A 24,131-nucleotide genomic window follows, 5' to 3' on the forward strand; every position below is an offset into this window, starting at 1 on the left:
GTCCATCAGTGGGCCCTACTTTATCTCACAAATGAATCTCTTCAGTTTCTGGAAGTTATTATCACTTAGCAGTGAGGACTTGGGAAGGAGGAGAGGAGTAAGGGGTAGGGAGAAAGTAGTGAGAGAAATGCCAGAACAGCACTAAATGAGAAAAAGGAAACATATTTAATTAGTGTTTTCTGTAAAACTTTACAAATGTACAGCATAGTGCAAAAACACAGTCTCAGCACATCACCTTCAAGTAAAATTAACAATGTAAAAAGCCAAGGAACACAAGCCTGCTTCGTCACAGGAGTGGTTCTTGAATGCTGCTCCTGGAGGTTACCCTCACTCCATCAATCTCTGATCTCATGTTTATAGCAGAGCAAAAAACTTAAAGAAAAACCCAGGAACCATCCAGGAGTGGCTGCTCACAGCGAGTACAGCCTGCCACTTACCCCTATAAAAATGCTGCAGTCTAAGATGGTGCCAGGTCCCCTCGTTGACTGAGCTTTACCTTTGTCTACTCACAAGTAGCTCTCCTAAATGGTTCATTTTTCACCCACAACTAGACAATCCAGTAAGACACCCAAGCACATGTCCAACTTCAGGCATATGACAGACTTGATAAAAATGAGGAAAACTGCTCAAAAGCTTGAAGTTATACATCTGCTCAAAATACCTTATTGAATCAATACATTCAGCGTTAACATTAAGGCAATCTAGTGTCTGAAGGTTCAAAGAAGGATGTAAAACCTGAACAGGGATAACATACTCCATCAGGTGATAAGAGACACCAGAGAGTTTTCAATTTCCTTTGAGAAAAGAAGCAAACGGACTGCAACTCAACACGTTTCCATTGCTGGAAATGACAAAATACAGTGGCAAATGGGCTGATCTAGATGAGCTTCCTAAGCAAAATCTGTCAAAAAGGAAACCTTGTCCATGCTACACTCAAGAACATCATCTAAATACTAGGCCAATGGGGCTGCCAGAATTTTCCCTTAGTCCTGAACACAAAAACAGTGGATGGAATTAATTCAGAAGCTCTCACAACATCACTTCTGCAAAGTCTGTCCCACTACAGTGGTGACAGAGCTCCCACCACGCAGTAGCTAGCTGGGAAGAAACGGGCTCAGAAGTGAGTGTTTCTGAACTTTTCACACACTGAGAAATGGATGGAGAAATGGGCTGTGACAGGGAAGTCCATTTTAAACATGCATCTCTTATTAAGGAGAATTTGAGCTTGCATTCATCCTACATTTTTGTGTGGATGCTGCTTGACCATTCTAGATGCTCAGAAATACAATTTAGTACCAAGAATCACCATGGCGATGGAAGTTAGCAGAACATTTCTTCAAATGACATTGGCATGGTTTATACTTCCCTGTCCAAGCCCTTAGAAGGCCTGAGTTAGGTGAATTTCCTGGTCTAACTGCATTTGGGTGGCTTTCTTAAGGAAAAGCAACTCAATTAGAGGATACTGAGATAAATAATATGTTCTCATTAGAACTACAGCATAAAAAAACAAAGCTCTGCTTTGTTGAGAAACTCAGTCGTCAGAAACCACATGGAAGAGGAAGATTCATTCAACCTTTGGAGGCTGGTCTCAAATGCACAAAGGCCAGAAGAAAAGGTAGTGGGACGTGGTGGACTAACCCTTCTGCCTCTGTCCTACACTGAGCAGGTACCTGCAGCTGAGAGTCCTCCTAAAAAGGGGCTCCAATCAATTAAACTGCTTCATCAGATTTCAAACGTTAATAAACCAACAGGCACATCTTCAGGGGAAATAGAACAGGTCAAGGCCAAGGAAAAATGTCATCAGACTGGACATGAAATACTCAGCCAGCATTAAAACCAGGACTGCGCCCTCTCAGTCCTGTTTGAAAATGGAAAACTGCGTGTACAGAAGAGTCTATCCCTTATTTTGTTCTAAAGAATGGAGTGCCCTGCCATTATGTTAGAGAAAATAAACTGGGGGAAAAAACAACCCTCTCAACTCAGGATGGGATGTTTGTGGGGTCTGCAATGGTCTGTAGCTCCCCTAGGGCCAGAGACACATTCTTGGAGAGGTCACTCACAAAACTATCTTCTGCACACCCTGAGGGATCTTCATTTTCCTAGCTCATCCCACGAAGATAAGGGAGAGGCACAAGCACATCCCATCAAAAACTGAGAACAGATAGTAAGAGAATAATTTCAGAGCATTGGTCTGGCACATAGAATTAATTTCCTACTTATAAAAAAACGCATTCAGAAGGGTCATGCATCTCTTACCTGATCTGTGCTGCCCCAGTAAAATCCAACAGTTTGCCATTGCAGACACTAATAGGGATTACTTTATTTTAGGATGTCCTCGATGGACTTTCAAGCTACTTGTCACCCAAATTTTCGTAGAAGGTTTGAAATTTGTAAAAGCATTTTCAAGAAAAACAGCTCCTACCGAGTTCTCGCCCCAAATAGGAGCAAGCACCAGGAGCAGCATTTTGTTTTAAAATCATTATCCTGGACAAACACTGAAGTCCAGGGGCAGAGCAGGTAATGCAACAACTACTGACCATTTCCATCTACTCAAAAAGAAAGGTCACAATAACTCTCTTGTGGGTTTCTGAGTCTTCTGAGTCACTTTTGTTTCTTTACATTCAAACCTGTGGGTGCTTGGATGGGTGGGAGGGAGATGATGTCTTGGAAGCTACATCACTGGTTGTTGTCAGTGGAAGAGCTCAGGTTTAAGGGGATATCCCCTTGGACGCCCACAGAAGACAGGTAGGAAGCCATATTTTCAGGTGGAACATAAAGGGATGAATTTTCAGGCAAACTGATGATGTCACTTCCAAAGACGGACTGACGATCAGTGAGAAACTGCTGGGCACTTTCCAGAACGACATCTTTCCCTAGGAATGCAAACAGATAACAAAAAGCTCAGTTTCTGGAAGGCATACTACCAGCTCTTATGGAAGGAGAACTGAAAAGTGGCAAACCACAGCTGCAAGAGGAGGTAAGGGACCTCATTCAAGGCAAAAAGTGCTTGGAAACATTTGAGTCAAAGACAGACTCACTCTGAAGCCCATGAAAATCAGTGGGAGTCCCTGTGGGTCACCTAGCTGGGTTCTGCCTCAATAGTGAGGTGCCTTACAAGAGGTGAAAGAGGTGTGACCAAATAGCTGGAGGCATGGAGAAGTGGCCAAGAGCAGCTTCTCTTCGCCTTCATTCGAGAACTGTCTGGTTTTCCTCACCTTTGCAGAAGGAGACACCTGCTGATTGCTCCATTATTCCAGCACCGTACCACTGCATGGAAAAGAAAGGCTTTGCAAAGAGGGGATGCAACCCTTGTGCGTTTCAGCCCCAACCTGCTGAATAATTCCCTCCAGTATTGCTGGGCTTTAAAGCCTTTGTTGCTCATGCAAGATGCTGAGCTTAAGGCGGAGACTGGAAGTTCCTGAACTATACTTTAAAACTCTGGGGTGGGATCAGGTGGCTATGCACAAGAATAACGCTCTCAAAAGCTTCTCTTCCAGGTCTAGTCCAGATTAATACACGTGAAAATAATAATATATCACTATTCCAAGACCAGGCAAACACTTCTAGGTTCATACTTAAGGTCACTGACACACTTCATCAGTCACTAAGGGGGAAAAAGATCAGCTGAACATTTCCCTTCAGGTCTGGTGAAACTGAGAAATAAGCATTCCTCTGGCTGCTGGCAGCTCTGAGATCACCTCCGCATCAGAAGCCAGAGGAAATACAGGACCCGTACAGCTACCGGCATGTTTAACACCCTAATTACATCCCTATTCCCGCCTCTGCAAGAGCTGCCAGTGCTCCTACCTGTGCAGGTGTTGTTGAAGGATGGGTTGAACACTTTTGATGACAGCTCAGTTGCATTCTTCTCCAGATCCACCGTGAGTCGCTGCATCTTGATGCAAAAATATAAACTACAATGTACAATTATACAAAGACAGGGGAGCTTGTTAGAACTAGGCCACTGCTGAAAATCAGCACTTCATCAATGCTGCATTACATCCACCAGCAATGCCAGCTGTCCTCCCAAACTCATCTGCACGTTGTAAAAACAGTCAGCAGCATGTGCTCAAGGGCAGATACATCTGACAGGGAGAGAGCTAACGGAGATGTAATCCTAGGGGCAGACAGCACCACGTGCTGTGAAATTCAGTGGACTCAGAGATTGAACTATTCAATGCTGCAGCAGCCTCTCAGCCTTTTCTTGTTTTCATTTTAAAAGAGACCTATCCATGCTTCCAAGACTTGCAAATATTATCTGACCCTTTAGAGAATCTCCTTCCTAACCCTCAGGAAATGCAACAGCCTATTAAATTCAAAATTATTAAATCAAAACCTAAAAAGGATAGTGTTATCGTGAGGAATGTTCATAGAAATTTGGCACTTCATTAGAATAGAGTGCACTTGGCTTGCACTTCTGTAAAAGTGGCAGAAACATCCAAGTCTTTATCTCACACAGTTAGCAGTGAGGGCTTTGAAAAATCACCCCCAGTCAAGCCAGGAAAAAAAAAAAATAATCCTTTTTTATCTAATCATTATATGCTCCTTAGAAGTGCCTATTTCAATGTCAATTCCAAACAAAACCCATCAAACTGAATTCCTCCTAGTTTCTTCTGTGTAGGTGTGTAGGAGCTTCTGTTCTAATGATGTGTGGTTTTGCTGCTCCTGAAACGTACAGGGATGGCTTTGCTTTGTAAAGGCACAGTCTGTAAAAGACTTCAGCAAAAGGCACTTTATGAATCTGTGATATTATTAGGAAGTAACATCCAGACTGAGAGGGCCTGGAGCAGCCAGCTTCAATCAAGGACTCCAGAACACATGTCTCTTAAACCAGATCTCTGGCTGAGTGGGAAAGACAGGTGAGAAGTACAAGGCAGCACCCTCAGCCTAACCCATGGGGATGCTTTACTCACACTGCTTTACCACACTCTGCCCTCTGGCTATAAAGAAATGAGCTTTCTTCAGTTAAGTTCAAGCTCTGCCTACAGGAAACGCTGCTTCAGATTTACATAACTATTATCTCAGAAATACGTGTCTCTTACCGGGGACAGACTGGCTTCCATTTCAGCCAAATTCCACTCACTCATAGATAAATTGGGATTAAAGACCTGTTGGGAGAAAAATACAATTAGGGCACTGAAAGGCGCACCAATTTTGTGAGAAGCCTGAGCAATCCGAGAAAAACAGCTCTTGAGCTGGGGTACAGTTTTATGATTCATTCTCGCTCTTGTGGCGTTCAGTTGCACAGAGAGAGAAAAGTGTGTCAGTGACAGGAAAACACCTCCTAATAAGAAATAAGAAACAGAAAGCAGCAGAGCCAGTGACAGAGCAGGCCATTAGAAAAGCTTTCTGTAAGCTCAAAATCAATCACAGGTGCTTTAGAACTGGCTTTAAGCAAGTTAGATTGATTTTTTTTAGGATTTTTCATCCCTGTTTATCCATGCAAGTTTGCCATGTGCCTGCATCTGAAGCGTCTTCTCAATGGATAGATTCTTTCACTACATACAGAGTTATTTGATTACTGGCAAAAACCTTTCATATGCTAAATGTATGTACAAGAGAGAGAGTAAAAGAGAATTAAATCTTTACGTATCTGCATACACACTTCAGAAAAAAAGTCACCATCCATTTCTAGACAAAATTGACCTGAGAACTGCAGACAGAAGAAGATCTTAGCAGAGAGAATTTGACACTGGCTGCGTTTCCCAGAATGTGAGGAAAAGGGGAAGGCAGTAAAGATGAGCACGATCTAGAAGTATCTAAGATGTAGAATATGTAAAAAATAAACTAACCCAGCCAAAGCAATTACCAATTGGATTGGATGTGGGTCTCATGATGTTACCTTTACCAAATGCACCATTTCATGCTCATAAAAGTTCAAATATATGCATTTCCACAAGAAATTTCCAAAGTATCATTTAAAGCCTGAAATCCTGCCATTTCCTATGAACAGCTCAAAGAAGAGCTCTGTTTCTTTGGCAGCCTGGGACAGTTAGAGTGCCACCCAAGGCTGCACAAGACTAAGCCTCACAGTCCACCTGTTTTATAGCCTGAAGGTACCGCTGGCTCCCTCCCAACTCTTCTCGTTGCTGCCCAGGCAGAGGGGCTGGCACTCACGTCCAGGAGGCTGGCAGGCTCCAGGCCATACTGCTGGCTCCGCAGCAGCAGCTGCACCCCTTCCAAACTCCAGTCGGTGCCCTCCAAGGGGTCTGAAATATCTGTTCTGAGAAAAGACAAGGGAAAACATTGCCATGCATGAGTCTTGCATAGATCCATAGAGAAAGCAGGACCGAGAAGCCTTCCTACGTGAGGTTTATGTTTAAACCACAGTCAGAAAAACAAGAGCCCACTGTCAGCCTGGGTTTATGCCATTTCACTTGGTTTAATCTCAGAAATATAACCCAAAAGAGCATGCAGGAGACTGGGCTGATGGTCAATGAGTGAGACTACTCCTGTCCTGGGTGACGTATGTGGTTTGGGGACGGGCAGTCTGCACAAATCTCCCTAAGATTAGGAAAACTAAAGCTTTTCTTAGAGGAAATCCTTCTAGACTGGTGGTTGAGATCCAGCACCAGCTACATGCCCATCATCCTGGGTCCAAGATGGCTAAATTACTGTTAACTAATGGCTTCTAAGGGAGTGACTTCTACCAGCAGGCATGTACCTGAGACATTCAGCTAAAGAAGCATCAGTGAGACCCCGCTATAAACATTTCTCTTCAAATCCAGACTCTTTAAAATAAAAAAGAAGTGATTTTTCTTCTAATAAAATGTTTTTAAGCAGCCAATGGGGTTCAGAAAGAGGAATTTGGTTCTCTGTAGGTCCCAAAGGAAACCAGACACCTTTCTGATAAGTTTTGTTTTGTTTTGTTTTGTTTTTTTCCTCCCAATCCTCCTTACACCATATGCAGATGCTATCAGGAACATATTCTGTAGTTAACTAATTTAATCCACCACGGTGCTAATCCCCCTTGCAAGAGAGCATCATTCTCTCTGCTCTTCATATGCAAGATACGTACATGCCCTGGCTTCAAAACCACAAAACTTCTGTCCCTTTGTAACAGACTTCTGCACTCAGTGAACACAAGCTCCCAGCTCTCCATCCCTGTCTGTGACCTCAGTTGCTATTTCCTGATTTTATTATTTTTATGATTTTTTTTTTTTTTCCTGCATAAAGGCATGCCTTGGAATGCCTAGCACTTTACTGAGCCTCTCCACTTCAAGGACACAAGCCCAGCAAACCCAGCTAAGTTTCATGGGTTTTTACTCTCAGTCAGAGATGGGGAGGCTGCAGTTTCTCACAGTGTCAGCCTCCCAGTACCTCCCCAGAACCACACGGCCCATGGGATGGTGCCAAAGGGACTGGCTGCCCCCTGAAGGCAGATCTAGCACTGACTAAGGAAAGGCACCTTGGAAAGGTGACAGGAGATGCAAAGGGAGAGCAGACTAAAAAGAAGAGCCCCTATCTGGTTGCCCAGCATAGAATAGGAAAAGAAAGGGAGCAAGGGAGCAAAGGATTTCCTTCTTAAGCCCACATCTGGGGCAAATTCTTTGCTGCCTTATCGCCTATACGCCCTATGATATGTATAGGTGATGGTGAACTGTCCTCTAACATCGCTGTCTGTGTATCGGTATGCCAGACACAAATATTTCTGTGAGAGTTTCCATAACTGAAGACTCAGCAAGGCAAAAGAGAGGCATCGTGAGCTGTTGGGGATGTCATGGGGCCCAGTGGCCTGCAAGTCAGCAGACATGGATGCTGGTCTGGGCTCCAGTTTTCACACAGACCTGGGGCAAATGCCCCTCACTGCAGAAAGCCTCTTCCTGTTCCCGTGGCTGATGTGCATGCTCTGACGGCTCTCACTCTACTGGGGCCTTCAAGCAATCCATCCACAGGCCCCCTATCCCTGTGAACTGTCCCCTGGGCTTCAAGAGCCCCCTAAGCAGGTGCCATGGGGCCAGGAAGGAGCTCACAAGGTTGCACGAGGTGACAAAATCAACCTCCTTAGAATTTTGTTGATTTACCCAACTCCCTGGTAATGGGAAGAGGGGGCCACGAAACACCCAGGGCCACAGCTCTCCCTCGCTCCCCTCACCTGTCCAGCAGTGCTCTTCTGCCTCTTCTTTCTGGTGGCTGCGAGGTCCCTGGGGGCACTGCCCCACAGCTGCCTTTGCCTTCCAGCACAGACTGAACCATGGCGACTGGGAGCACAGGGGGCTCGGGGCAGGCCCTGCAGCCTGGCACGTCAGGCTCGGTGCTGGCTTTCACTCCAGGGCTCACTGGCTCTTCCTTGATCAGCATGAGGCACTTCTCCCTGCATCAGAGACAAGACTTAGCACCGCACACGTCTGCTCCACAAAGGCCTCGCTCTACTGGGAAGGGCAACAGCACAAGGGCTTGTCTCCCCTTCTCAAACTGCCACGTGAAGTCTTTCTATTCCTCAGACAGACAAATAAACTCTCCCAGCAACCCTGTTTTCCCTTTTGCAATCTCCAAGGCAGGTCAGTGTTGGTGGAAAATCTCCAAGGAGCAAGGGATCAGCAGCTATATTTTATCAAGGTTCCAGCATGTGCACGCACAGGGCTCTGTTGGAGTGAAACAGGTTTTTGGGTTACAGCCAGAAGCAGTAGACAAACACAAGCTTGGAAGACTAAAACTACCAGATCAAGGCTGGGCATCCACCCACAGAAGTGCTAGAAGGGGCCCATCCTGGGTTCTGTTTTACAGCAGAGCTGTAAAGAGGCATATCAGAAAGATGCTCAGCTGGAATACTTTCACTCACTTCATCCGTCATGGTTATAATCAATTTACTCAATTAGACTGTCTTGAAAATATGGAAAATACACTTTCATGTGTTCATCATTCCTCAGGTAAGTGTTAGACTTGATACAGGTAAATGGTCACTGGGCTACAGAGTGACCCAAGAAAAGCAGAAGCCTCCACCCTAAAGACAGGAATGGGATCAGAAAGACCTCCACATGCTGGGGTTGGTACTGGACCAGAAAGCTCCCTAAAGATCCTAGTGACACAGGAGAGGATCTTGTGGCCTGGAAGCATTTGGGACAGAGGCTATCAAGATCTGACAGTCCCAGCCAGATCATTTACTTGTTTGGAAGCAGAGGTTTGCCTTTTTTCAGTGGGAGAAGCACTCTATGTTATTCCTAGAAGGACATGTTATATCAAAGGTTTGAACATTCCAATTTTGTGTGTAAAAATCTACCCTGTGCCACCTGCAGAATACTTCACAGCTCCCTGTGAAGCTGCACAACTGGAGCCAAAATGACAATGGCATGCAGATAAAGAGGCGCTGTGCACAGGAAGCCACGTTGAGAAAATATTTTACAGCACTTATGGACTAGCTTTGCCGTAAGACAACATGTGGACACGTCCCACATGTGGGAGGTATGTGACACTACAAAGCCCTCCTGGGAATTTTTTTTAGATCATCTTTTCATCTTATGAATCCTAAACTCCTACCAGAAGCTCGTGTTGATTTAGCAAGTACCACACTCCTGAACTCATTATGGCTCAGATTCTCTTCACGAGCCATGCAGACAGCACAGATCAGAGGCCACCAGGTGGCACTCAGTAATTAGCTGAAATAAGCAAATTGAAGATTATATTTTAAAAAATTCTGCTTTAGAAATGGCTTTCGGCATGCTTTTTTTTTTTTTTTTTTTTTTTTTTTTTTTTTTTTTTTTTCTTTTTAACTGGAGCTTCTTATATGCTTCAAGCTAATTTTATGACTGTGGTTTCAATTATTAGGTAGATTTACAGACAATTTCTACGGTATAGCTGCCTTGCCTCTACGCCTGAGAAACTGTTTCCATGATTCATCTGTCTACTTACTTTCCACTGACATAGTTGTAGCTATTCTGCTACTAGCCCTAAGTACACTGAATGTGCGTGGCAGGAAGAGATAAGCACTAAAATACCTCTGCATTCAATTCTTAAGTTACTGGGACCTTTTCACAGAAAAGTTGTCAAACATCGGAAGTTGTGATGCAACCTTTCTGTTCTCATTAGCAGAAAGATGTACAGTTTGATTCTGTTTCTTCTTTGTCAAAGAAAAGAGAAAACTTCCTCCCTCTCTCTCTCAACAAACCCAACAAATTTGGTATCTCATTCTTTGAGAAAGTCCAGACAGTCACTGTCTTGAGAACAAAAATATAAAGAAACATGGAATACTTCCCAAGGAAGGGAGTGGAAGTTCTCAGCATGAAACCCATCAGCATGAAACCCATGACTTTGTTTTAAACGTCATGCTGTTATTAAGCCTACCTAGTTCTGAAAATCTGATTCACATTCCGAACTGGAGGTCATTAAAAGACATTTAGATGTAGAGCTTAGTGATGTGGTTTAGTAGAGGACTTGTTAATGTTAGGTCAAAGGTTGGACTAGGTGATCTTGGAGGTCTCTTCCAACCTAGATGATCCTGTGATTCTGTTTAAAGTATTCCATTCCATCACATCCATAGAATTTTACACCTTAGACACAAGCTTGTAGAATTAGAGCCAGGAAACACTCTTCTGAAGTTACTCTTGTCCACACCCAATTCTGCCCGTTTTCAAACCCAAAGATGTTTACCTATCGTTATCAGAAGGGGACTGCATATTTATGATGTTGGATGGTGATGTTTCCGTAACATCAGATATGATGGGTCCTCCAACGACTGCAGGGCTGTTTAAGCAAGAGGCAGGTTCTGTCGATGGCTAAGAGGAAAGCAAAAATAATACAGACTTATCCTTCTGTGGTGGTAGAGAGCACTAATAAGTCAGCTGGTTCTCCGCTTGTCCAAGAAGGAAGAGAGGCAGCTTACTGATTTGTAAGAGAAAACTTTTCACCCAGCCCCGTCCTCCAAAAGTCTTGCCCAAGAGCTCTGGATGGTAGTATGCACTCTGTCCTGGAACCCTGTCTGAAAGTAGTGCCATTCCCTTGCTTGCTACAGGGCCGCAGCTCACTGGAAAAAAAAGCAGCCCAAGTTATCACTGATTTCTGTGGCAACAGGCAAAGTACAGGGCCCCATCTCAGGGAGAGTTCACCCCTTTGCTTTTGAGTCCTCCCTGTAGAGGAACGCAGAAAGCTCTTACCCACTGTACAACCTTATAAGTTCCTCTGGTCTCTCCTCCAACTACACAGAGGTGCAGGGGTAAAACAAGCACTGTGACTGAAGTGTCAGCTACTGAGAGGTTCTGCCATGCCTGACATTTTGCCTAGACTGCTCCGCTCTCATACTATGCCAGCCACAGAATATGGCAGCATGAGCATGTGCAAGCACCCTTCTCTCCCTGGAAATAAGGAGCTAAAGGAAAAATAAATGTCACTCCGCCTTGCAGACCTCTTCTCTCTTCTTCTTCACTGCCAGACTCTTGCAAACTCTTTACTCTGAAGTCTTTATTACTGCCTCATACATTTTCCCATCCTTGGCCAAAGAAATTCCCTGAAGCCTGGAGGCTGGAGTAAACCTACCGACTGTATGAAATAGGGGTCGTGGAGGGGGTCCGTAGGCAAATGTCGGCTGAACTTGGACACTTGTGGAGCTGCCAACCCATTGTCGAGCATCAGAGGCCTGCAAAGAGAAACAAGAGGTTTGTTTTCCCAGCATGTACTGACTGACTGGTCAATGACTGCTCAGACAAGAAACATCTTTCAGACTAGGGTTGTTTCCCCCTGGGTACTGTGTTTTTCCTTAGGTGTAAGGTATGCTCTTGTTCAATGTTATAGAGAAGGAAGGGAAGCAGCAGTCTTGGAGGAGGTCACCATTAAAATGGGTCTTTTTAAGCCATACAGAGAAGATCTGGGTTTTCTAGACCTTACTTGAAAGAGGCAAGTCCAATACCATACATTGAGCACTACTTGTTTCCCAGATAAGGTGGCAATACCTGGACCCACAATCAAAAAAAAAAAAATTTAGTAAAAATCTGAAACCAGGAGAAGCCTCCAAACGGCACCGCCCTTCCTCATACTTGTTATTGTGATGGAGATGTTACCAGCACTGCAAGATGGTCCCAGAGAAACTGGGAAGTGGTGAATTTTGCTTCACACCCACTGTTGTAACTGCTGTGCTGATCCTATAAAGCGGCCTAGCACATCCCTCTTCTCCTCCCACTGACCCACAGTCAGGAAAAGCATCCTCAGTGCACATTTAGAAAACAGCACTTTGGCTGAGGGCATCAGGGAAAGTCAGCAGGTTTTTTCTATAGTCACATCTAACGGGTGTGATGGAAAAACATCCTAGCTTCCTTCATCCTACAGACACCGGAACTAGGTACGTTGGGAGAAATTATGGGTTTGCTCAGACTGCAATTAGATCCCACAGCAAAGGGATTATACATTATACAGCAGGACTCAGTGCTGATTAACAGCCTTCTTCTATCCCATGACATTAACCAGAGATAAAGAATGAGAAAGAATATTTGAATCATCCTGACACTGACCTTGTTATGGCATAAGCTACTCTTCTGCACAAACCAAGGTATCATAGCCAGCCCTGTGACTATTACTTTGCAAGTGCCCAGCTCTCTGCTCCATGTGCAGCAAATGAACCTCCCTGTCCAACATTTGTTACCAAAATACTTTGGTGCCTAACCCGGCTAACAGCCTCCCAGGTCAGGCGTGCCTGCAGGACCCACTGACCAAGCCATCCTGTCCAAAGCTACCAGCTGGCACTCCTCTGGTCTGTGCCCAGCTGCTCTGGGCTGCATGATACAGCTTTCTGGTGGCATTTAAAAGAGAAGCAGGAAAGCAAGACTGTGAAAGATAAAGTACTAAAGGTGCAGATATAGACATAAGAACTAAGGTGCCTTGAGGACAGCCCTTCACGCTTCCAAGGAAGCAGAAACTCAATTAACAGGCACAACACTGTGCAAATTGCAGCGGGGTTGTATCAGCAGGATCCCTCTTTATAAGGAGGCCAATGTATTTGCTGTGCAAGTAGTTCTGTGCTCTTCTGCTCCTTTCAGTCCAGTCTCTCACTAATGATTTACTTTTTTTCCTCACAGCAGTGGTCTATGATGTTTCTTGGGCTGCAAAGCTCTTACATGGCACTGACATGGAAATCAGAGATCAGATCTAGCATCTCATTTCTCTGCTGTCCCCATTCTACAGGAAGAAAATCTCTTCACTCATGCACCTCAGCGAGCCAGAGCAGTTGATGTTCTCCCCTTGAACCTCCTTCTTTGCTACCATTCTCTGAGCAGTGTATATTCCTTCCAGAAGGCTTGGTAGAGGGCACAGGCAGAGGTGAGTGTATCCAGCTTACTTGTACAGACAGACTACAGGCTCCTTCATCAAATCCTTTGTTTCCTTTACATTTCTGACATGAAGTTTCAGCAAAGAATGAGGACACTGATTAAAGAAAATCAACCCCCTAGAGCAGCAATTCTTGGGATGTCTCCTTTGAGGCACGGAGAAGTTTCTCACTTGCCTAAGGCCACAAAGTAATAAAGGTGGAACTGGAGGCAGGTTCCTGAAGGTCACCAAGCCTGTGTCAGATACATACCTCGTTCAGTGACTGTGGGTCAAACTAAAGGTGCCTGTGGTCTGGCTGGGCCCAGCCCTGCTCCTGCTGATGACAAGTGGCAAAACTGGTGCCTGTGGGACCAGCACTGGGGTCCTGCCCTTTCTTCTCCCACTAATGAGTGTTCCCATCTCCCATCCTGCACTGTATTCCCCAAAGAAAGGTCACGAGCTGACACGGTGCTTCTCTAAAGACCACTGAATGGGGCATGTCAGCAGGTCTGACTCGGCAGTTCAGCCCATTCATTCCCCATTACCATGGTGCCCTGGTCCGGTGACCGCCTGCCTGGCCGAGCTGAGCTTGTGCTTTTAGCGAGGGGGCAGCATTATGCACCCGTGAGCGTGTGCGCACCACGCAAGGGTACTTACAGCTTCCTCTTTATCCCAGCGCCGCTAGGGTTTGATTGGAGCTGGCCAAACAGAAACTGAATCAGCTGTCAGGAGAGATCACAGTCCGGTGTTAATCAGCAGAGTGATTCAGCACTCCTCGCTCTCATCTCACGCATTCCTCCCTCCTGACACCACCCCAAAGCTGGGAGCAGCCACAAAATATGGGAGCCAAACTGCAGGAGGTACCGGAGCCTGAAACAGGACTCTCGAATGAGCACAGTCCCTTGTGTGAAGGCGGCTAGAAGCACATGATCAACGCTTGCCCTCTCCACTCTTGTGCGTGCAGAACACCAACGAGCCCTATCCAACCTGGGAACATGTCTGTGAAGTACCCAACCAAACATTCCTAGGCCTGGATTCAGACTTGGCCTTCGTAAAAGTTTTCAGAGCCCTTTATAAGAGGCTTTAGAAAATGTAATAAAGACTTTGCAAGTTAAAACAGAAACTTCTAGGGGAGACCCTGGATGGGGGTCTCAGCTCTTTTGCTTGAGTTTTTCAGCTCTGTGAAGGTCAGTGCTGATAAAACCAGACAACAAACATGATGCAGGATGGCTTTGGAGAGGAATCACTTAGCAACATATTCCTGGGTCAGCTTGAACTCTGCTTTGACCTCCTAACAAAGAGAGCATTAATATAATATACCACAGCTGCCTCTTACTCACTGCTAAATGTAACAAAGTAGAGTTGCATAAATGCCTCTGCAATGAGTGGTGTGGCTGGTCCAGCCTCAGAGCTGGAGGAAGCTTTGATAGCCTCATGCATTTCTATCCAGTCCTATGACTGTGATGCCACGTGAAGGTCAGGACATGGCTCTCAGAGGGACTGGGAAATGTGACGTGCTCAGTCACATCAGCACCATCTGGGAATCACTGGAGAGGCCTCTTCTGTACAGGTCATGCTAGAGATCAAGGGAGATGGCTCCCTTAAAATGCCACAGTTGCTGGAGGTTCCCCCTGGGGAAATGGCTAGCCAGTTCTGCAGCCTGCAGCCTCAGTGCTGGCAGCACAGGGAGGCTCCTTTGTTGTACAAAAGAAAAGGAAAGGTTAGGGAAGCCCAAAGGCATTGGTACCACCAGAACAAGGGTGGTCTCATATACGGTAAACAGTGAGAGCTGTGCTCTCTTTCTCAGGGCTTGGACAGAAAAGTGATTACTAACATCACAGCATGGACTGACAGGGAAATTAAAATCTTTTGCTCTAGGGTGTAATTTATGCTTTGTGACCCATGGAACAAGCAGGAGCATCATGCAATTAGAAAAAGGGAAAACACATATACTGCAGTATCAGAGCATGGAGAAGACTACAGGACAAGACAAATCAGAGGAGGACATACATTGTGCAGTACAAGTGAGTTTTGAATTTATACAACCACTACCTTGTTGATCACCTTCTGCTGCTGTGAGTGGTTCTGCCGGAGAGAAACAACTTCTCGCCAAAGAACTTCATTTTGCCTGAAAGGGAAACAGAAACTTTCTTTGAGCACAGAAACAGCCCAACAACCCATGGTGCTGCCATGATACACGGTAGGCCCAACTCGGCAAAGCTGGTCTCAAGTTGGTCTCACTTTGGGACCATTGCAGCACTTGGCACTTTCCAGATATCCCACCCAGGGTCACAGGATTGCTTTCCTTGTTCTTCCTCCATTTCAGAACTACAGAGCAAAGCTTGGAGGAGAAACGAATAAAGAGAAGTCAGCATAATAGGGGAGGGTAATGGGAGGACACATGTTGGGTGGAACGTTTAGGTGAAACTCAGAATTTCAACAGGGTCAAATTTGTGATTTTGGATGATTTGGATCATCACAACTGTTCTTCCTACTGGGGCAAAGAAACCCCAGCCTCTCTGCTATTGTTCCCAAAGACCAAGAGATCCTACATATAGAGAGTGTGTATTTTGTGTATTCTGCCTGCTCGGACCTCATGCATGTGGAGGTACGAAGGCATGTCTGGGAGTCACCAGAGTAGCTAAAGGGATGCTTCCACATCCTAGAGCCTTGAACTAGGACGCATGTAGTGACTTTATCAATGGGAGTCACCAATTTCCTCCAGCACATTTTACGTCCAGTCTGCAATTGCACAGAGCATATACAGGCCCAGGTTTCTGTCTGCAAATGCAGCACCCAGGGGAGTTATGGGCTGCCTTGAACATTTAGTCCCAGGAGGTGGGATGAGGGAGATGCAGCATTTATTTGCTGTGCTGCCTCTAAACCTGGATTCCAGCCAAGTCTGTGCTGCAAAAGGTTTTGCCAGTGAATTTATCTCAAGAGTGTATGGATGTACTGACAGGTCAGCAAAACCTCCCATATACGTGCAATTTATAAAGCCTTTTGCTACATATCCGTTAGGCGGTAATACTCTTTCTTTTTATTGCCGCTGTACCTGGATTTCACAATGTGATTTCACACATATGCTAAGCGTGGAATGCATTTGTCCTGGTTTCAGGTAGGATACTTAATTTTCCTCCTAGTAGCTGGTAGGGTGCTATGTTTTGGCTTAGAATGAGAAGAGTGTTGATAACAAGCTGATATTTTAATTGTTGCAGAGCAGTGCTTACACTAAATGGAGGACAGGCTGGGGGTGCAGCAGGAGCTGGGTGGGGACAGGCCCAGGACAGCTGACCCAAACTGGCCAAAAAGGTATTCCATACCATCTGGGGTCATGCTGAACAGTATATAGGGGTGTCTGGCTGGGATGGGGGGGCCAGCTGCTCGGGGATAGGCTGGGCATCGGTCAGTGGGTGGTGAGCAACTGCATTGTGCATCACTTGTTTCATACACATTATTAGTAGCAGTACTATTATCAATATTATTATTATTATCATTATTATTTTCCCATCTGAATAAACTGTCTTTATCTCCACCCAGAGGCTTCACTTTCCCATTTCAATCCCCCATCCCAAAGAGGAAGAGGGGAGGGTGAGCAAATGGCTGTGTGGTGCTTAGCTGCCAGCCGGGTTAAACCACAACAGCATTAAAAACTGAGGAAGGATTAAAATATTTAGCTATTGCACTTAAGGTGCTGGACTGCAATGAAGTTTTGCAGTGTCTGATGTTCTCTCAAGGTCTGGGATGTTGGGTTCATCTAACAACACACAAATCTCAGCTTTCATTATAAAAAAACACTTCTGAGTCTTGTTGTTTAATTTATTTAAAAAAAAAAATCTAAGTGTTTTATAAGAATTAAAATTCTGGATGCAGACAAAAACCTCTCCAGATGTATGATTTATAAATCGCTATCCATTTCATAAATTCCTAGTGACCGTGTCTGACTCAGAAAATCCCAGCCTCAGACAGCTGGAGGGTCAGGTGACTGCATGCTAGAAGTACTGCATATGCCTGGTCTTGCTCTTACACAACAATTTTGGCCTTGTCAGAAGATGCAGTCTTCAGAGAGAGAGGGGTCCAGTGATCTAAACTACAACCACTCTAGTATTCTTATATTCTTTAGGTCAGGCCTATATTTTGGATGTTGAGGATGACAGATAGATTTCTGACTTTTAGACAGTTGAATAGAGCACCACTGCAAATCTGCCACTGCTCTCTCTCCTAGGGGTGAGAAAGAGTTACGTATCTCTTTTTACCATCATTTCTATCTGGAGGAAACACAGTTATCTAAGTCCCCAGAATATGCATATACTTCCTGTATGGCCTTCTCTGTGCTCACCTCATCTATAAAGGGAAAATATGGATGTCTACCTTCCACAGAAGACAGAGAGGCTGAGGATGAATTTGCATTTTGTACCTCGTTGGGAACTCTGCACAGAAATCCTACATGTTGTCGTGTCAACAGATCTAGTCCCTATGACTAAAACGAAGGTCAGCTGTTTAGATACATCAGGCGCTGGCACAACAGTCTTAAGATATATGCCTGCGTCAGCATTTGCTCTGTTCATGCTTACTGCTAAGAGGATACATAAATAACAAAAACTCATGTTTTCAAAGTTAGGACAAAGATATTTAAGCAAAGAGGAGATTCTTAGTCAAAGATTGCTCTGACTCAGTATATGCTCCCTGGGAGGGAGGTGTGTAAGGCTCCTCCTTTCAAGCATTCCCCAAGACCAACATCTCTTGAGAAGCAAATGCCCGAAAAGAAGCAGCCTGAGTAGGATTCAACTCACTGCTTCATGTCCTGCACTTGACACTCCATGTTCTCCTGCTGACTTCTCAGTATCTGTACCTCATATAGCAACCTGCTGAGGTCCTCCTGGCGCATCTTGGTCTCCTCACTTTTCACTACTGACACCTGAGGAAGAAAAAGTCCAAAGTGAATTTTACCAACACGGGAAGGGCTGTGGACAGACACAGTCATTGCTGTGGCTTGAGTGCAGGACTTCTACCAGCCAGGCTCTGATGTGCTGAAACACTGGGACAAGCAATACATTCACAAGTGTCTGGGTATTACTGCACGGGCCAATGGAATAAAACACAGAAAAGAGCAGGAAAAATGCTTTCATACGGAGAGTTGGAAGCAATTCTCCACTAGGGATGTATTTCAAGTCAACTTGGAAAAAATGGCATTATGAGGAACAGGGAAAAATTGAACTAGGTCATTTGATTAATTATTTCCTTTTAATCTATAGAGATCCTGAATTCAGTCTTGTGCTTTATAGGAATAAACCTGAGAAACTGTTTCAAACTGGTATATTATGCTTGGATTACCAGAATGCTTTTTCTGAAGTTCCCTTCTGAAGACAATGTGCTAATTCAGTAAGAGAACAGTTCCTTAGTGGAGGGTTAATAACCTGTTAAAAGGCAGCAAGCAGATGGCAGAAGTAGGTTACTGCTTCTAAAACAACAAGAGATGAGTGTTGGGAGACCCAGGAGATATGTTGTACTTATCTAGAAAAGAGGATAATGATTCAAATCCAGAGAGTGGTGCAAAGCAAGCCTGTCTGTGGAGCACTACACAAAGATCTCGTGACACTAAGCAACGCAGAGAAAAATCCAACAAACAAACCAAAACCAAAACCAACCAACCAAAAGAAAAACTGATGAAAATCAAGCCCAGGTTAGAAATCAGATCACAAGGTGATCTTGCAGTTATGCTGAGCAGTCTACAGCATGCCAGCCCGTGGTCCAAAAGCAAACAAGTATTTTAGGTATCATCAAGAGAGCAAAGCAGTTGTGGTGACAGAAATCCATGTAATGACCATGTCTTAATTATAGGGTGCTGTTCTGGTCAATCTCCCCCAAAAAAACAGATGTAGGAGGGTTAGGTGCAGGGTGGAGAGCCACAGTGACAGGCACAAAAAGGCTCTTGCTTGGGAAGAAGCATGGCATTTTCTGCTCGAGACATCTAGGGAACAGGACACAAGTATTCGCTACTTCTCTCCTAGCAGAAAGCCGAGGGGAAACCAAATTAGGAGAGACAGCAGGTTTAAAAATGAACCAAGGGAGTTACATCTCCACACAGAGCATTAATTAAGTTTTGGGGCATACTGTTAGGAGATGTTTTGACATCCCAAATGTTTGGGTGTTTCAAAAACCACCACATTGCTCTTCTGGAACCTTCTGGAAGGGGTGTGGGGGGGCACTGCTGCTGCCTCAGCCTTCCCACCTCAGCCTTTAAAGCACCATTTGAGGGGCTCACTGGATGTTTTGATGTCCCAAATGATGGGGTGTTTCAAAAAACACCGCACAGCCTTTCTGGAACCTTCTGAAAGGGTGGGGTCGCTGCTGCTGCCTCAGCTTTCCCGCCTTGAGCCTTCCTGCCTCAGCCCCTAAGGCACCATTTGAAGGGCTCTCAGGGGGTCCCACCCTGCGTGTCCCTCCACCCGGCATCCCCTCACCTTCCTCTTGATGTGCTCCAGGAGGTGCTCGTGGCCCTGCAGGAAACAGAGGTGCTGGAACTCGGTGTCGTCCCGCTCGGGCTTGACGAGTCCCCCTTGCTCGATGTTCACCACCTTCCTGAAGCCATCTGCATAGAGAGCATGTGGGTGAATGCCTCCCTGCCTCCTGCCCCGTCAAGGACGATGGAAATCTACTTTGGATACTTCTCTGAAGTCCTAAGAGGTTTTCTACACCACTAAACTGCCTTAGAACCGGCTTCATATTTACAACACTGCTATTGTGTGCTTAAATAGCAAAGAGAAAACTTTACCAAGGAACTTAGTGAATTAGTATCAATAGAAAACTGTACTTCTGAAAACTATCAGAAAAGAACCAGGTTTAATACAAGTATCATCTAGATGTGGCTGACAGCTACACCTAAACCTCCGTTAAGGATGAAAATGCCTCATTAGCGAGGTTTGCAGGGAGAAGTACTGCCTGGTCTTAGTTCAGCCACAGGGCCAGGAGAACAGATAAGCTCTGGGCATGCTACACTCAAGAAAAGCAGTTTCTGAAGGAGGTTTCACAATATCAGGCTGCTAGATGAAGTCCCATAAAGCATGAAATGGTAAAGAAATAATAATGTGTGATCAAATTGATTGAAGGGAAGCAGAAAACCCAGTAGCTGAAATTTCTTAGCCACAATTTATGATGGAATCTAACAGAAATTTCATACAGAAGGACAGTGCTCTCCTTGGATCTAAGTGAAAGGTCCCCTTTGGCAAAATCTATAACATATACGTGTATATGTGAACTCTCAGCATTTCTATCTACAATTCTCTTCCATGCTTCCTGCACTACCCCAGCTTTCTATCACTCTCCCTGTGTCTTGTGGGACCCGCGTGGCCTAGGAAGTGTGGTTTGAACTTACACATGTTCAGCTGCCGGACGAAACTGGCCATGTTGTTGTGTTTGAAATACTTGGGCAGCACCTCTTTGGCAAACCGTCCCTGGTCGAACACATGGAAGCTGGTGCCATTCTGCAAAGGCGAGAAGGATAGGGGAAGTCAGAACACCTTGACCACAAGGGGAGACCAGGAGGAGGTGATTCCCTTGAGGTCTACAGCAGGACTAATCATGCTCTGAGTTGTCACCTTGAAGGTGAGAAGACTGACAACAACTTGTAGTGAATGATGTGCTCCTTTCAGTCCTTGTACAGCCAGTCCTCTATGACCACATTTCTGATCCTTTTTGAATGAGCTTTGCCACTGCTTGGTTCAGGGCCGTGGATGAGAGAAAGAAACTACAGACATTTACATCCAAAATGCTCGTAGCTCATGATTGATGCCCCTTCTTGTGCGGGCCTCATAGAAAGACTGGTGTCCGAATAAAGTCATGGAAAGCAGTAATTACCATCACAATCCCTCAATCTGCTCACACAGGTCTGACCCATCTGCTTCAGAGCACAGCAGTCCTCGAGGGAGCACTGCCCTGAGACATGGCACAAGAAACACAGCAAGGCAAGAAAGCAAATCATCCCTGGACATACTGCACTCATGCAGAAGCTCTACAGACCATCTCCTGGTTATTTTTGAAACATACAGCCACAAGTGCAACCCCAAATTTGCCTGAGCATAGCATACAAGTTATAACAGTCATGCTTTACAGCTCAAGCTAGCAACATGCGTTTTAACTGGATAAAAGATCCCTTTTTAGGTTGCATCACCAGGAGTTGTGATTGCAAAACAACACAAAGCAGACTGGGATCACTGACAGGGGCAGGCACGCTGCAGTCCATGTGCTTTCCTTGCTGGCCTGTGAGACACAGTGCACTGAAACTGTCCCAAAACGTTTTGCAAACAAAAATCCACATGGCCTTTTCAAGGGACAGAAGAATTGGCAATTAATTTTCATCTGCAATTGACACTTAGAAACAGCCTTTTCTGAATCCCTGACCTTAACAGCATCAATGTCTCCAGGATATGGGGACAGGGGGACTTCCTTAAATCCTATCTCTGCTCTGGATGGATGGGGGCAACCAGGGGAGTTTGGAGGAACTATGATATCAAACATTGAGTTTGGGGTGCACATAACATTTTGTAAACTTGCAGAGAAACGTATCTTCTAGGGGCTTACATCGGCTTTGATTGTGTAGAGAGCAAGAGCTCCTGCTGTGTCCGGTGTCATTACCTGCAGCCAAGTGATGTATCAGCTTGGGGTTGTTTCACATCAGGCTGGTTTTTGATAGAGGAGGAGAGTTGAAAGGCCCTACAGGCAAAGAGACTTTGGAGATGCTGCGTGTTCACTGACACACTGCGCACATGCCAGCATGTTCCCGTACGGCAGCTGTGCCCTGGTGGTCTTACATCGTAAGAGCACAAGCTGGGAGATACTTCAACAGTCTTCTCTGCCCAAGACAAAACTGTCTCTACAGCCTGTCAGCCTTGGCAGATGCTTGTCTTACCTGGTTTTGGCAGATCCATGGGCCATAGACCCTCTGCCCTGCCCAGGCAAACTACTCTGGGAATTTCCTAGGAGTTTTTCCTAACTGAATCTGCCACTTCAAAAATTAATGTCATTACTTCTTGTCTCATCTGCCACGGACAAGGAAGGCAGACTTTTTTTTTTTTTAACCTTAAACCAGCCTTTACTGTACATATAAAGCATTACCATGTTTTCCCTCCATCTCTGCTCCTTCAGGCTGTAAGACCCACAGTTTACTCAGTTGCTCTTTACACATCCTATTTACCAAGAGCTCTGATTACATCCAGAAATCTCAGACACACACAACTCCTCAGCTCCAACACCACTGATGGGTCAAAGAGGAGGCTGCAATGTGGGAGCCTTAGATCTAAAAGCTTCACCCAAGCAGGTAGCTATAAGCCTGTGTAAGGCTACAGGAAAGCAGAGCATAGTGTGGGAGGTGAGAAATAACTCTCAACCTAACACCAACATGTGGAATAATGTGCGTGTAACAGAGAAGGGGCTATTTATACATGTTAGGTAATCTTTGCTAGTTTGAAAGTCCTTGTTCTAAACACACAGTACAAAAACTTAGGGGTTCTGGGAGGCATGGACATGCAATACCAGCTTTGGAAAGCAGACATTCCCTTGGATGAAAATGTAGCTTAAATTCCACCCCAAGTTTTATTTGAAAAACATATTTGACAAAAACACATGGCAAAAAGACTGCTTTAGACTTTTTTTTTCTCCCTTTAAATCTCCTCTTGTTATAGATTCTTATTTTTGGAGAACAAGTTTATGCACACTTATTTTCTCTAAGTCCCTGCTGAAGACAAATCATGACATTATTTGCAGCAAGTCTTACTCAGGTCAAAAATACAATGTGGTTTCAAAATGCTGTACCAAGGGGACAGATAAATCATTTTTATTCTCTGATTTCACTCAGTATATTAAAACCCCTGTGACAAATAAGAAGCCAAAACAAAGCAATCCATCACTATGGAGCTATACAGACAAAACAAACCACAGCCATCACACAGCCTAGATGAAAAGTTGAGTAAAGCCCTTGCAAAATGCTAAATAATTTAAGGGGCAAACCTGAGATCTGGTTAAGCCATAGGCTTCAGACTGCGGTCTGAAGGCTGGCTGTGGCAATTTGCTGCCTACTTCCAAGGCACTTGTGAGAGGCTGCTAAGAAACCCTGGTGAAGTAACACAAACATCAGCTAAATCCTTTAAGGGCTCCGCATCTTTTCTAGAAAACTTTGGGGACCACAGACTGAAGCAAGGTGGAAAACTTTTCACTCTTAAAGAGCCTGGATTTTTATAGGGTTTGGTTCTAGACACCTTTTAAGGCACTTCAAGTGGCAACTGGCACTCGCTGCACTTACCGTACTCCAGCAGATGAGGTGGTTCGTTTCGGGGTCTTCCACCAGCGTCCAGAGCTTGGTGAGGAAGGCTGGCACATTGCTGGAGTACCCATCCATCACCAGAGAGCTGGGTGAATCCTGCATAGCTCCGCAGTGTCCCAGCTATACTAACCCCATCGCTGTCAGCGTGCCTGTCTCCCTGCACGCGTGTACGTCCGACAGAGAATGAACCACTGAATTTTATCCCGGGCTAGTGGAAAGTAGGCTCCCAGGGAGTCACATCAGCAGTGCTGCTCGCACTCTTAAAAACTCAGCACAATGCGATGGCATCACCAGCCCCAGAGAACAATACACAGAATGAAAATGCACTGCAGCCGATCTCACAGAGCTGTGAATAAATACGCAGCGTCATGCAGAGGGAACACGTGCCGCACACCTTGCGCTGGGAGGTTTGCAAGTCACCGGAGTGAATCCACCTGCTGAGAGCCTGTGGGATGCCCGGCACAGCAGCGTCGGATTTGTCATAGCACTTGACGTGTTATTTTGGAATATTCTTGCCCCAAAAGCCGGCCAGCACAGATGAACAAGGCCTGGCCAGACCTCAGGGCTGCACATCGTTGGCAAG

General features: G+C 45.2%; 1 protein-coding gene across 1 annotated transcript; it reads right to left on the minus strand.

Moving 5' to 3' along the window:
- Nucleotides 1-2,556: 2,556 nt before the first annotated feature.
- Nucleotides 2,557-23,650, minus strand: HSF4 (heat shock transcription factor 4). The gene is made up of 13 exons (XM_032195685.1): nt 23,528-23,650; nt 20,606-20,714; nt 19,695-19,822; nt 18,024-18,148; nt 15,283-15,358; nt 13,888-13,952; nt 11,470-11,569; nt 10,588-10,712; nt 8,096-8,314; nt 6,118-6,223; nt 5,043-5,108; nt 3,808-3,895; nt 2,557-2,873 (listed from the first exon to the last, which is right to left on the minus strand). The coding sequence occupies exons 1-13, from the start codon at nt 23,648-23,650 to the stop codon at nt 2,677-2,679; spliced, it is 1,527 nt and encodes a 508-aa protein (XP_032051576.1). The 3' UTR covers nt 2,557-2,676.
- Between the last annotated feature and the right edge of the window lie 481 nt (nt 23,651-24,131).

Source organism: Aythya fuligula, chromosome 12 (genome assembly GCF_009819795.1).
Source record: "Aythya fuligula isolate bAytFul2 chromosome 12, bAytFul2.pri, whole genome shotgun sequence".
In the NCBI taxonomy this organism is placed as follows: domain Eukaryota; kingdom Metazoa; phylum Chordata; class Aves; order Anseriformes; family Anatidae; genus Aythya; species Aythya fuligula.